The 15,399-nt window shown below is 42.7% G+C and overlaps 1 protein-coding gene across 1 annotated transcript; it reads left to right on the forward strand.

Moving 5' to 3' along the window:
- The first annotated feature begins 12,239 nt into the window (after positions 1–12,239).
- Positions 12,240–13,343, forward strand: LOC132874996 (uncharacterized). Its single transcript, XM_060911546.1, has one exon. It carries the CDS (start codon positions 12,240–12,242, stop codon positions 13,341–13,343), a length of 1,104 nt encoding a protein of 367 aa, XP_060767529.1.
- Positions 13,344–15,399: the final 2,056 nt, after the last annotated feature.

Consider the following 15,399-nt stretch of genomic DNA (forward strand, 5'->3'; position numbering starts at 1 on the left):
TGAACTCACGTAGTCAAGAATGTTACACTTATTAGACTCTCCCGACTCCCAATTTTCTTTAAGCAGTTTCAGAGGACTGCGAACTGTATGACCAAACACAAGGTCTGCTGGACTGAAACCAAGAGATTCTTGTGTCGTTTCACGAACAGCGAACAAAAGCAAAGGAACTCCCTCATCCCATTCTTTCTCAGATTTGAAGCAATAAGTACGCAGCATTGACTTTAGAGTTTGATGGAATCTTTCTAGCGTGCCCTGGGACTCTGGATGATACGCACTAGATACTGCGTGCTTGATAAACAGCTCATGCAGCACCTGTTTGAATAAACGAGAGAGGAAATTAGAACCTTGGTCAGTCTGAATTACTTTTGGGAGACCAAACGTAGAAAAAAACACAGAAGGGCCTTTACAATAGGCTTGGCCTTCAACGAACGCAAGGGGAAAGCCTTGGGATACCGAGTGGCAGCACACATTATGGTTAACAAAAACCAGTTCCCAGACTTAGTCTTGGGCAAGGGCCCAACACAATCTAAAATTACCCGTTCAAAAGGTTCACCAATAATTGGGATTGGACAAAGTGGCGCTGGGGAAATGCACTGATTAGGCTTTCCAACAACCTGACACTTATAACATGAGCGACAATGTTTAACAACATCAGCCTTCATACCAGGCCAAAAGAAGTAACGCAAAACACGATTATATGTCTTTGTTATACCTAAATGGCCTGCAAAGTCGTGATCATGTCCGAGTGTCAACACATGTAACCGATATTTTGCAGGAACAACTAACTGGTGGACAGAATCAAAATCTCCGTCTGCAAGATGTGATGGACTCCACTTTCGTTTTAGCAGACCATCTTCCCAATAAAAACCAACAGACATGCTATCCAAATCATTCTTGCTAACAGCAGCATCCCGGCACTTGGCCAAATTAGGGTCTTTCGCCTGCTCCAGCTTAATTAACTCCTTATCCACAGAGAGCGACAAGTCACCCTCCACAGGAGCTGGGAGCAGCTCAGACACAACAGTAACTGATTGGCTGCTGGAAGAAGACTCAAGCAAACCATGCGACATGAACGTATCAGACAGATCAACAGCCTCACCATATTTCCGAGCTTGAGCTCGAATAACGACACAAGCTGGAAACACCTGAGCAAGGCTTTGATCAGAATCACAATCAGACAGAATCGATAGACTAGCGGTCACCTCAGGAAGTAGCACTTTCCCACCCGCTAAATCATTCCCCAAAATAAAATCAACATCCTTCACAGGAAGTTTAGAGCGAATGCCCACTTTGACAGGACCCGACACTAAATCATGAACAATATGCACATTATGCAATGGAACAGACGTAATTCCCAGCTCAATTCCCTGAACCAAGACATCGGAGCCACAATACGTGAGGTCAGAAAAAGGAAGCACGGAGTCACAAATATAGGATTGGGCGGCACCAGTATCTCGCAAAACTCTAATTGGGATCTGATCTCCCTCCCAACCAGTGAGAGAGACCAATCCCTTTAAAATAAACGGATCGTACAGAGAACAGGTAGCGTCATCTGCACTCTGGACACGCACAAAACCACAGCTTTTTTGCTGCGTCTGTGGAGACCGTTTCGACCGTCTGAGTTGGACTTTATCAAGCTCGAGTTTTTTAAAAGCGCGCGCCTCACAATCGGCACGAAACTTTTCTAAACTTCCCCCACGCAACTGAGAACCAGGTGTACCAAATGTTCGTGATGGAGAGGGAGGGGCACTAGAACCTTTAATAAAAACTCCTTGCTCGATTAATGCCTTTTCCACAGCCGAAAATAACGCGTCTTTTAATCTTTTGTCGTCACTACTGACGTGCACAGAATAATGGTCCGCAATTTCCAACAGCTGATCTTTCGTACATTTTAATAAAACATCCCTTGAAGGATTGTCACGAAATTCTTCTAATGAAGACATGGTTTCAAATCAGAACAAAGAACCACAAAATTACGACACAACAAACTTTGCAATATTCCAAAATTAAATCTACAAAAATACTAAAAGGGCCGTCACCACCAACTGAAAAAACAAATAAAACGAAATCAAAACCACTAGTGCGAATTTACCCAACCAACCTTAAACAGCCAAGGCACGACTACGGAAACTCTAGTCCTACCTGCCTACCCAAGAAAATACTAACTAACCTCATCTAGTCTTCAGAGGCGTACCAATTGAAGGCGACTTTAAACGCTTAACGCATAGAAGCTGAATCAACTTGATCCAACTCCTTGCAGCGTACCTCCCCCCGGAATAACCTCCAAAACAGAAAACAAAGAAAATAAAAATAGTACTCTGATGGAAGGATTTCAAAACCCAGCTGGAGCACACTACCTTACCAGAGTTCCCGAAATACGAGCAGTTGGTTCCTCCACACACAAAAAAAACAAAAACGGACAAACGCCCAATTAATAAATTGGGTGTATAAAACGAATCTCCAATTGATAAATTGGGTTTCGGACGAGCCCCCAATTGTTACATGCTCTAGGGAGGCATAAACAATCAAAAAAAAAGGGTGGTGACATAAACCCAAAACGCAAGACGACATAAGGTAAAAAAGGTGAAATTTATTTACAAGAATGCTTAACAAAAGGTGATAGAAAAAACAGAACGCAAAATCCAACAAGGAGGGTGGCAATCCCAGGAGCCAACCCTCAACCGAGCAGACAGACGCGAAATGGCAAGGCGAGCATGCAAAAACCCCAAAACCCTCTCTCCCTCTAACAGGTAGAAGCACAGGTTTATATAGGCCTTCCTCAAGTGGAAACAGGTGAAAGGAGGAGGAGCCAACACAAACTGCTACACCTGAGGAGAGAGAAAGACACACACAAGAAAGGAGAAACATACACACATACAAACACAGGAGGCATAATACGTAACACAGACTTAAAAACAGTTTCTTTCCCTGGGCCATCAGGTCCCTGAACTCATAAGAGAGTATATGCTAGTGTAATGTGTAAATTATGTAAATATGCATTCCTTTCTTATTTCTAGTTTACTCCTTTCTTATTCTTATTTTACTGTTTTCTTTTAATATTTTACTGTTTTTTTTTAAATATTTATTATGCACCGGCCGGAGAAGCCCTGCAATTTCATTGTATACCTGATGTGCAATGACAATAAAGATTCTATAGAAAAAATCCAAAGTGCTCAGGAATTGATGAAAAAATAAATAAAATAAAAAAATTGAAGGTGCTCTTTGGTAGAGGGAATGCAAAAACCTTTGAAAAAAGAAGGAATCCAAGGCACTCTTTGTGTCCAACTATATAAAAAAAGCCTTTATTTTACATGGCTATTTCATACAGAAAACATGAGCTGAGCAGCAACCCACGGGTAGCGGCACAGATAGCCTTCTTCAGGGCATGCTGCTCCAACAAACAATTTCCTTTTAAGAGGAGTTTACCTGTGTATTATGTATTATGCAGGAATGTATTATGCCTGATGTCAAGACTCTCGTCTCTGCGAGCCTACCACACAGATTTAATACTTGCGTCATTTTTAGGGCATACCTAACAATCTGTGTTTTCTCCCCCCCCCCCAATCTGTCCCTCTGAGTTACACGTTGGTCCTGGGATTGAGATGCTGGCCTCTTCTGCCCCTCGGACCTGCTTGATCCATCCTGGTGCCCCGTGTCTGGTCGGAGTTTTATCGCATTGCTCCTGTGGAGGATGGCCCCATGAGGACAGTTGAGGGTTACACCTGGAGGATGCTCTGGACTCTTACAGTAATGCTTTTATGGCTGAGGACTACAGTTGACTTGGTAACTGTAAGACTGCAGTTGTCATGAACAGTTTTGCACTCAAGTTTCCATCAATGAAGAGTTACAACATCAACGAAATGTGTTCATGTTAAAACTGTTAATGTTATAGTCATGCTGTCTGTTGTTGCCCAAATGAGGATGGGTTCCCTTTTGAGTCTGGTTCCCCTCGAGGTTTCTTCCTCATGTCATCTGAGGGAGTTTTTCCTTGCCACCGTTGCCACAGGCTTGCTCATTGGGGATAGGTTAGGGACAAAATTAGCTCATGTTTTAAGTCGTTCAAATTCTGTAAAGCTGCTTTGTGACAATTTTTATTGTTAAAAGTGCTATACAAATAAACTTGACTTGACTTGAAATAGCCATGTAAAATAAAGGCTTTTTTATATAGTTGGATATGAAGAGTGCTTTGGATTCCTTCTTCTTTCTTCTTTTTTTAATAAAGTTAATGTTTTGGAAAGGCCAAGTCAAAGTCCTGACCTTAATCCAATCGAAATGTTGTGGAAGGACCTGAAGTGAGCAGTTCATGTGAGGAAACCCAGCAACATCCCAGAGTTGAAGCTATTCTGTATGGAGGAATGGGCTAAAATTCCTCCAAGCTGGTGTGCAGGACTGATCAACAGTTGTCGGAATGTTAAGTTGCAGTTAGTGCTGCACAAGGGGGTCACACCAGATACTGAAAGCAAAGGTTCACATACTTTTGCCACTCACAGATATGTAATATTGGATTATTTTCCTCAATAAATAAATGACCAAGTATAATATTTTTGTCTCATTTGTTGAACTGGGTTCTCTTTATCTACTTTTAGGACTTGTGTGAAAATCTGATGATGTTTTAGGTCATATTTATGCAGAAATATAGAAAATTCTAAAGGGTTCACAAACTTTCAAGCACCACTGTAGGTCATTTACTACTTTAACCAGAGCTGTCTCTGTGCTATGATGAGGTCTAAATTCTGACTGATGCATTTCATGGATGTTATTCCTATGTAAATATAAGCATAACTGCTGTGCCACAGATTTTCAAGGATCTTAGAGAAGGTAGTATGACTTCTGGCAAGTCTAGTGTTATATTAATGCCCTCTGCTTTCAGATGTAAAGAAACATTTGGAAACAAGTGGTAAATTGTCTACATGAAAATCATACATAAACAAAGAATAAATTTATTCAAATAATTAAATCCAGAAATTTAATCAGTCTTAAATTAAAAAAAGAAAAAAATGGTGAAGATGAATGACCCCTGAATTACAAAAAAGTCATTATTCTCACTGCTTTCTTCTGAAGATTAATAAAAGTCTTTAACCTCCTCGGGCTTAGCGGTCACATGCATGGACAGCACTTTTTAGAAATTCGGAACAAGAATCCACATGTGTGGACATACTTTTTCTCTAAAAGTACATCTTATCAAAAGATGATGCTTAGTTTTTATTCTAATCAGGTTATAATAAGCCCAAATAGCAAAGAGAAATAAAAAATGCATGTAAAAAAACAGCTTGGGCCTTAGGAGGTTAAGGTGGTTGTGTAGGTACTGTATTGCCCCAGGTGACAATTGCATAGGTTAAAAAGGATAGATTAAGGTTAAGGCTAGATAATATAGCATAATAAGATTTGAAATATTAACATACTGTCTGGGCGGCACGGTGGTGTAGTGGTTAGCGCTGTCGCCTCACAGCAAGAAGGTCCTGGGTTCGGGGCCGGCGAGGGCCTTTCTGTGTGGAGTTTGCATGTTCTCCCCGTGTCCGCGTGGGTTTCCTCCGGGTGCTCCGGTTTCCCCCACAGTCCAAAGACATGCAGGTTAGGTTAACTGGTGACTCTAAATTGACCGTAGGTGTGAATGTAAGTATGAATGGTTGTCTGTGTCTATGTGTCAGCCCTGTGATGACCTGGTGACTTGTCCAGGGTGTACCCCGCCTTTTGCCCGTAGTCAGCTCCAGCTTGCCTGCGACCCTGTAGAAGGATAAAGCGGGTAGAGATGATGAGATGAACATACTGCCTGATTTTTGAGATAATACCTATATAATATTTGATTTTCTTTGAGATGTGCATTATTTCATGTTTCCAATTTAAATGAGTATCAATGAAAATACCAAGGTACACTTCTCCTTCTTAATAATCTTATTATTGATAAATAATCTTATAGTATAATTAATGGCATTTTGAGGTGGGTAGAAAAAAAAGAAAATTAATTTAGTCAACATTAAGGGAAGGCTTATTGGCAGCAATCCAATTTGACACATGGCATACGTTTTCATTGATATTTGATTCTTGTGTAAACAAATTACTGTGTGAAAAAATAAATTGGTATCATCAACAAAGATATGGAGATCACAAAGTTTAATGCATTTATAAAAGTCATTAATAGAAATAATGAATAGAATTGGGTCTAACGCTGACCCCTGTGGAACCCCATGTGTGATAGATAGATAGATAGATAGATAGATAGATAGATAGATAGATAGATAGATAGATAGATAGATAGATAGATAGATAGATGCTGAAGCAATGGATTTTGGGTCATTTATAGTTCTGTTATTCAAAATGAATCCACCAACTCATGGCAGGCACCCCTTGGATACTCACCAACTATTGCATTTATTGTAGCGCCTAGCTTGGCAACACCAATCACCCCCTCTTTGTTGCCCACCTGAGACTGCACCTGAAGGCCAACCCTGCCAATAGACACCAATCTTGAGTCATCTCATCCTGGCTTCGAAACACACCTCGGACCCGATGTGGGTAAATACAAATCATAAGAGGAGTTACAGGAGACATGGTAATTAGTCATATATGTTTGGCTATAGATATGCATATGAATGTTTTCTGGTGAGATTCAATTAGTGGTACACAGTTCATTGATTCTTTCCTTTCAAAGCTCTCTTCTCATGGCGCTTGGCTCTTTTCCTTTTGTTATCTTCTTTTCTGTTAAACTCAATCTTTTTGCACATTTTGTGAATGTACTTCTGCCATTTTGGCCTCTCAGTTGCAATATCCTTCCATTTATGGAGTGCATCACCATGTTTCAGAATATCCTTGATGTTATCTTTATATCTAAGAAGTGTGCAAACAAACTTTCTAGAGCCTTCTGCTAGAACAGTGCTTTAACTGACCGGTCATCTGGCAGGCATGCAAGATGTCCCACCCAATGCGGTCAATAGTATGATTTCAATATTTTCAGACTTAGCACGGTCTAGAACTTCATAGTTTGTGATATAGTCATCCCATTTAACCTTGAGAATGGATCTAAGATGTCTTTGCTGGATAGTTCTTAGATTTTTGATATGGTGGCAGTATAGAGCCCAAGTCTCAATTCCATACAACATCACTGGTATAACACATTGATTATACACGTTAAGTTTAGTTTCTGTTGTTAGTTCTCTACAGTTAAAGACACTGTCTCTGAGCCTACCAATGGCACATGAGGCAGCTTGGATGTAGACAGTGATCTCTTTCTCGAACATGCAGTTGTTGCTGACATAGCTTCCAAGTATAGGAGCCTGGTGAGGGACTTTGCTGTGTGGTGCAACAGGAACCATCTGCAGCTCAACACCTCGAAGACCAAAGAGCTGGTCATTGAGTTTGGGAGGTCCAGACCAAGGTCACGACCAGTTCTGATTGAGGGAGTCGAGGTGGAGGCTGTGGATTCCTACAAGTACCTTGGGCTGTGGCTGGACAGCAAGCTGGACTGGACTTGCAACACCAATCACTTATACAGGAAGGGACAGAGCAGGCTATACTTCCTTAGGAGGCTGCGGTCCTTTAACATCTGCAGGAAACTCCTGTGGATGTTCTATCAGTCTGTGGTCACCAGTGTCCTGTTTTACACCATAGTGTGCTGGGGGGGGCAGCACATCCAAGAAGGACACATCCAGGCTGGACAAACTGATCAGGCAGGCCGGCTCTGTAGTCGGCATGAAGCTGGACTCTCTGGTGACAGTGACAGAGAAGAGGTCTATGGACAAACTACTGAACATCATGGACGATGCCAGTCACCCTCTGCACACCGTCATCAGCAACCAGAGGAGCCTGTTCAGTGACAGAATGCTCCTTCCCAAGTGCAGAACGAACAGACTCAAAAACTCTTTTGTCCCTCATGCCATCAGACTGTACAACTCCTCTCTGGGGGGAGGAGGGGTAACAGGAGGACAGAGGACGGGAAGGAGCAGTAGCCTAGCCTAAAAAGAAGCAATACCAGACAATGTGCAATATAATGTGCAATATAAAGTGCAACAACTTTCCTGCTCCCCCCCCCCACACACACGCACTTACCCTAACCCCACTTCTCCCCCCTTTCCCCCTTCATCTCTTCCCCATATCTTATTCTTTTATATTTGTATATGTAAATACTTAATTTATTTAAATTTATCTACAACCCCGATTCCAAAATAGTTGGGACAAAGTACAAATTGTAAATAAAAACAGAATGCAATAATTTACAAATCTCAAAAACTGATCTTGTATTCACAATAGAACATAGACAACATATCAAATGTCGAAAGTGAGACATTTTGAAATTTCATGCCAAATATTGGCTCATTTGAAATTTCATGACAGCAACACATCTCAAAAAAGTTGGGACAGGGGCAATAAGAGGCTGGAAAAGTTAAAGGTACAAAAAAGGAACAGCTGGAGGACCAAATTGCAACTCATTAGGTCAATTGGCAATAGGTCATTAACATGACTGGGTATAAAAAGAGCATCTTGGAGTGGCAGCGGCTCTCAGAAGTAAAGGTGGGAAGAGGATCACCAATCCCCCTAATTCTGCGCCGACAAATAGTGGAGCAATATCAGAAAGGAGTTCGACAGTGTAAAATTGCAAAGAGTTTGAACATATCATCATCTACAGTGCATAATATCATCAAAAGATTCAGAGAATCTGGAAGAATCTCTGTGCGTAAGGGTCAAGGCCGGGAAACCATACTGGGTGCCCGTGATCTTCGGGCCCTTAGACGGCACTGCATCACATACAGGCATGCTTCTGTATTGGAAATCACAAAATGGGCTCAGGAATATTTCCAGAGAACATTATCTGTGAACACAATTCACCGTGCCATCCGCCGTTGCCAGCTAAAACTCTATAGTTCAAAGAAGAAGCCGTATCTAAACATGATCCAGAAGCGCAGACGTCTTCTCTGGGCCGAGGCTCATTTAAAATGGACTGTGGCAAAGTGGAAAACTGTTCTGTGGTCAGACGAATCAAAATTTGAAGTTCTTTATGGAAATCAGGGACGCCGTGTCATTCGGACTAAAGAGGAGAAGGACGACCCAAGTTGTTATCAGCGCTCAGTTCAGAAGCCTGCATGTCTGATGGTATGGGGTTGCATTAGTGTGTGTGGCATGGGCAGCTTACACATCTGGAAAGACACCATCAATGCTGAAAGGTATATCCAGGTTCTAGAGCAACATATGCTCCCATCCAGACGACGTCTCTTTCAGGGAAGACCTTGCATTTTCCAACATGACAATGCCAAACCACATACTGCATCAATTACAGCATCATGGCTGCGTAGAAGAAGGGTCTGGGTACTGAACTGGCCAGCCTGCAGTCCAGATCTTTCACCCATAGAAAACATTTGGCGCATCATAAAACGGAAGATACGACAAAAAAGAACTAAGACAGTTGAGCAACTAGAATCCTACATTAGACAAGAATGGGTTAACATTCCTATCCCTAAACTTGAGCAACTTGTCTCCTCAGTCCCCAGACGTTTACAGACTGTTGTAAAGAGAAAAGGGGATGTCTCACAGTGGTAAACATGGCCTTATCCCAACTTTTTTGAGATGTGTTGTTGTCATGAAATTTAAAATCACCTAATTTTTCTCTTTAAATGATACATTTTCACAGTTTAAATATTTGATATGTCATCTATGTTCTATTCTGAATAAAATATGGAATTTTGAAACTTCCACATCATTGCATTCCGTTTTTATTTACAATTTGTACTTTGTCCCAACTTTTTTGGAATCGGGGTTGTAGAAGTTTTTCTCTATTTCTTTTCTCTGTTTATCTGTAATGATGCTGCTGGAATCTTAATTTCCCTGAGGGAACTCTCCCAAAGGGATCAATAAAGTTTTATCTAATCTAATCTAATCTAATCTAATCTAATCTAATCTAATCTAATCTAATCTAATCTATGTGAAGGGATCTACCTTGGTCAACTTCTGTCCATTGATGTAAAAATCAGTTTGTTCTCCTACATTCATAGTTTCTGTTTTCTTGGTATTGATCCAGAGACCCATATTCTGTGACAGTCTGTTGTAAGCAGGCAGAAGGAGTTGAAGTGAAGTGGCATCGTTGCAGAAGATTGCAATATCATCAGCATACTGGGCTTCTCTTATATAACTCGAAAGTACTTTGGTTTTGGATTTCAAATGTCGAAGGTCAAATATATCACCATTATATTGAAACCCGAGCATTCATATTCAGTACAACTGCTCCATCTCCAACCAATAAAACACATTAGCTGCTGAGGATATTACTGACTGGTCCACCTTCAAGTCATCAGTCAGTGAGGTGACCACTATGACCATCGACCGCCCTACCACCATAACTTGGCAGCCCTGGATCTCCAACGACACTCTCATCATCATCAAAGAACATCATGCTACCCTTCTTTGCAGTGATATGCCTGAGTATCATCAACTGAACATGGTCATCAAGATTGACATCAAGATCAATAGCAAGAGATACTGGGACATGGAGGCTGTGAGGCTAGAAGATGCCGCCCATCGCAACGATCAGAGACTGGTCTACCACCTCCTTCGTTATGCCTGTAGTGGCCCTCACAAAAAGGTCACTTACATAAAGCCCAAAAATGGTGACATCATCACTACTGAATATGCCTGCCTTACCTGGTGGGTTGAACACTTTCGAGAGCACTTCCAGTGACCTCCACCACCACCCAATCCAGACTTTCTTGCCGCCGCCACCTCTACTACCGATTACAACCATGACTGCCACACTGACCTAGTCTGCAGACATGAGGTAGTGAAGGCCCACCACAAGCTCAAGAACAACAAGGACCCAGGCATCTGCAGCATCACTGCAACATGACTGGTGGCGTGGTGTGAACCTCTCATTTTGGAAGAAGAAGGGTGACCATCTTGTATGCGACAACCACCAAGAAATTACTTTATTTTCCATACTGGCCAAACTCTTCACCCGAATCCTCCTTGACCTTGCTGTCCCTGCCATCAGATCCAGACGCCTTCAGTCCTTTACAGGGCTGCGTGACAACGCATCAGCAATGACCAGTGTTTTCCCTGGTGTACCGTATATTCTGCCCTGGCATTGAACTGCATCGAAATTCCTTGACCATGCACTGATACCATGTCCAAATCCTTAGTGAGTGTGCTTTCACTACACTGGCATCCACTATGCACACACACGTCTCCTTGTTGAGTTTGAGACCAGCCTGCTCCATTCTCTCCTATATGTTTTGCAGGTGTGTGCCATGTCCTTCCCATGGACAATGACATCATCCATATACACTGTTCCTCCTTCTAGTGGTTCATTCATTTGGGCTGGAGTATCTCTGGAGCAATATTTATACCAAAATGTAGACACTTGAAACAGTACATCCCAAAAGGTGTAATAAAAGTGCTTAGTGCCCTGTCACACTATGACGTTCTCACCAGCGTTCGAGTAACGTGTTGCGAAACGCAGAGGAACGTCGAGAACGTTAGAAAAAAGTTACAAGAAAGTTAGACGAGCGTCGGCAAACGTTGGGGAACGTCGAGGGACGTCGGCGAACGCTGAGGGTGAAAAATAGTTTTGGGTGTGCACAAAAATTCAGGACGTTCTATCAAAACGCTACTTACACGTTAGAGGAACGTTACACGAAAGTTTGCGGGCGTTACTCGAACGTTACTCGAAAGTCAGGACGTTCCCTGGACGCTAGGCGGACGCTGGCCCATCAGGGTCGAGTGTCCAGCGTGTGCCTAGCGCTTGGGTAGCGCTTGCCTAACGCCTGTGTAACGTCCATCGAACGTCTGTCCAGCGTGTCGCCAACGTTTTTCAGCGTTCGTCAGCGTTCGCCGAGCATTCTTAACGCTCATGTAACGCTCTTTCAACATCTTTCTAACATCTGTCAGCGTTCTGAATTTTTCTAGCATCTGTGTAACGTCCATGTAGCATCCTTGTAACGCGCCTGTAACCTACTGGTAGCGTTCAGGAGCATTTGGCAGGCACTTGCCAGAAATATATTTAAAGGGGCTTGCAGAGGCCACCGACAGTCCTGTTGGAACTTTCACAGAGTGAAGACTTCAGAACAATGACAGACCAAGAGAAACACCAGTATGCTGTTGCTCCTCTCATGCATCACAACAACCTCCTGCAGTTGGCATTGCACCAGGTTAAGATGTCCAAGGCAGAGTCAAAGAAGAAAAGGAAGAGGAGAGGGAGAAAGAGCTGGGTGAGACCCTGGATAGGAAGGCGACCACAGTTTGGTGTTTATGACAAGCTGATGGCTGAACTCCGAGCTGAAGACCAAGCCTCCTTCCACAACTTCCTGCGCATGCCAGCAGTGATGTTTGATGAGCTGAGACAGAGAGTTGGTCCCAGGATCACCAAGAAGGACACTCGCTTTAGACCGGCCCTCGACCCTGGTATGAAGCTGGCCCTGACTTTGCGACACCTTGCCTCTGGTGACAGCTATGCTTCGCAGAAGTTTGCCTGGAGAGTACCTCACAACACACAGTCACTGGTGGTCAGAGAGGTTTGCCATGCCATACTGGACGAGTACCTGGATGAGATGCTGACCTGCCCCAGTACGCCAGAAGAGTGGAAGGAAGTTGCTGACAGATTCTATCAGAGGTGGAACTTCCCCCATGTCCTGGGAGCACTAGATGGCAAGCATGTGGCCATTAGGTGTCCTGCAGAGAGTGGCTCCTTGTATTACAACTACAAGGGGTTCTATTCCATCGTGTTGCTGGCCCTTGTGGATACTGACTACAAGTTCCTGTGGGCAGATCTTGGAGGCCTGGGATCAGCATCCGATGCCCAGATCTACAACTCCAGTGAGCTGAAACATGGAGCTGAAGAAGACCTGCTTGGGTTTCCACAGCCTATACCTCTCCCAGAAGACACTACAGATGTTCCATACTTCTTCATTGGAGATGACGCCTTTGCCCTGAGAGCCTACATGATGAAGCCCTACAGTCTCCGTGGTCTATCACAGGAGGAGCGCATTTTCAACTACAGACTGTCGAGAGCCAGGAGGGTTGTGAAGAACGCCTTTGGGATCCTTGCCAACAGGTTCCAGGTGATTCTTGGCACTATGCAGCACAAGCCAGAGACTGTGAAGCTGATAGTGAAGACCTGCTTGGTCCTTCACAACTTGATGAGGGTCAGATATCCAACGCTGCAGAACCAACAGCTGGACCAGCCAGAAGGTCCAGAAGAAGACTTTGTGCCTGGTGCCTGGAGAGATGGCTTCAATATGGAAGACACACAGGTTGTTGCAGGCCCCAACACTGCGACCAAGGAAGCCAAGAAGCAGAGGAACCTCATCAAGCACTGGGTCAACTCCTCAGCTGGGGCACTGGACTGGCAGGACAGGATGGTGTAGACCTGGACCCTAGTGTTGCAATGCAGAATGGACTTAATATAGACTATACTTTTTGGTAGACAACTTTTAGAAACTGAAATATTGTATGTGTAACTTACTTACAATTACTTATTTGTCGATAACAGTAATAATAAAAGTAATTGTGTGTGTCATTTCGAAGTAATTATTTTTACTGATCGCCCTACTTTTTTAGCCAATCTGTTCTAGGCATGATCTCTTTTTCAATTATTTATTTTACTGAGTTCCCGGTCGACCCCTTTTCACGTAACCAAACGTATAAAACAGTATTAATAAATGTCATAATTTTATTTTGTATTGTTTTGTTCTTTTTCATTTTTTTTAACTTTTTTTTTTGTATTTTGTATTTTTTTTATTATATTTTTTATTTTATTTTATATTTTACTTTTTATTTTTTTTATTTTAAAATAAAAAGTAAAATAAAAAATAAAATAAAAAATAACAAAATAAAATAAAACATATAAAATAAAAGAAAAATATAAAATAAAATAAAACATATAAAATAAAAGAAAAATATAAAATAAAATAAAACATATACAATAAAAGAAAAATATAAAATAAAATAAAACATATAAAATAAAAGAAAAATATAAAATAAAATAAAACATATACAATAAAAGAAAAATATAAAATAAAAAATATCATTTACTTTTTATTTTATTTTTTATTTTATCTTTTATTTTATATTTTATTGTATATTTTTTATTTTACTTTTTATTTTTTATTTTATCTTTTATTTTATTTTATATTTTATCTTTTATTTTTTTATATTTTTTATTTTACTTATTTTATTTATTTTTTTTTTTTCATTATTTTTTGGGGGGGTACAATATTAAAAACAAGAAATTGAAAGTTTCACGCAAGAACCAGGCAAAGTTCAAACTATGTACAACATTTATTTACAGATTCCTAAACAAAAAGTTCTAAGAGTCAGTCTCTGGGTCCACTGGTGGCTGTGGAGTGTTGAGCGTGTCATTCAGAGAGGTAGCCGTGGACGGGGTGGCAACTGGAACTGGACTGTCCAGGGTGCTGAACAAGTCGCTGACACTGGCTGCTGTAGACACTCCGGTGGGGAACACGGTAACGTCCGTGGCGGCACAAGTGACAACCAGGGCTGGAGAGCTGCTGCCTTGGTTGCTCTGGTCCATGGTGTGTCTTGCAGAGCTGATGGCCGTAGAGATGGAGGCATGGGTGGTGGCTGGTGCTGTCAGCGTGTGGAAGATGGGAGAGTTCCTACTCTGTTGCTGGAAGAACCTTTGTGGCTGGTAGTAGGAGTGAGGCTGCTGGAAGGACGAGTGAGGCTGCTGGAAGGACGAGTGAGGCTGCTGCTGGTGGTATCTGGCCATCCACTCCCTGGTCTGTGACTGCCAAGGAGTGCCAGTGGGCGGGTTGTCATGCCACTGGCTAGGGTCCGGCTGAAACATGTTGCTCTGGGCTTGCCTGGTGGTTGTGATGCCAGGAGGGGGGGCCGACCGACATGTAGCTGAGAAGGTAGGCAGGTCCTCCTCTTCCTCTTCAGTGTCTTCATCCATCAGCCACGTGAGGATCATGTTGATGCTGGCCCTGGCCTTCTTGAACTTCCGGCTCGACATTGTGAGAAGGCTGTCCCTCACGTAGTTCGCAAAGGTCGACTCAGGGGTCACTGCTGGAGGCTGGAACAAACCCTTGAGTATAGCCTCTGACTCCTTGACCTTCTCCTGCAGGGTAGCCAACACGTCATCCTCGGTGGTGATATCCTCATCCTGTCCAGATCGTCTGGGCCTCTTGGAACTGCTGCTGCTGGAGGCTGCTGTGGCAGGTGTGGAAGATCTGGAAGGTATGGCAGTACACTCCATGATAGAAGGTCCAGATACTGGTAAATCCTCCTGGACAGTTGCTGCAGCTGAGGCTCTGCTGGGTAGGATGGGCTTGGCTGGCTCCGGTCTGTGTCGCACTACCTCCTGCAGGAACCTGACGTTGCTGAGCACCCACTTGTCCCTCTCTGTTCTTCTTGGGGCACTGTCACCGCTCTTGTGTTTCATGAGTCTGGTGTTCTTAT

The sequence above is a fragment of the Neoarius graeffei genome, chromosome 27 (assembly GCF_027579695.1).
Source record: "Neoarius graeffei isolate fNeoGra1 chromosome 27, fNeoGra1.pri, whole genome shotgun sequence".
NCBI lineage: Eukaryota > Metazoa > Chordata > Actinopteri > Siluriformes > Ariidae > Neoarius > Neoarius graeffei.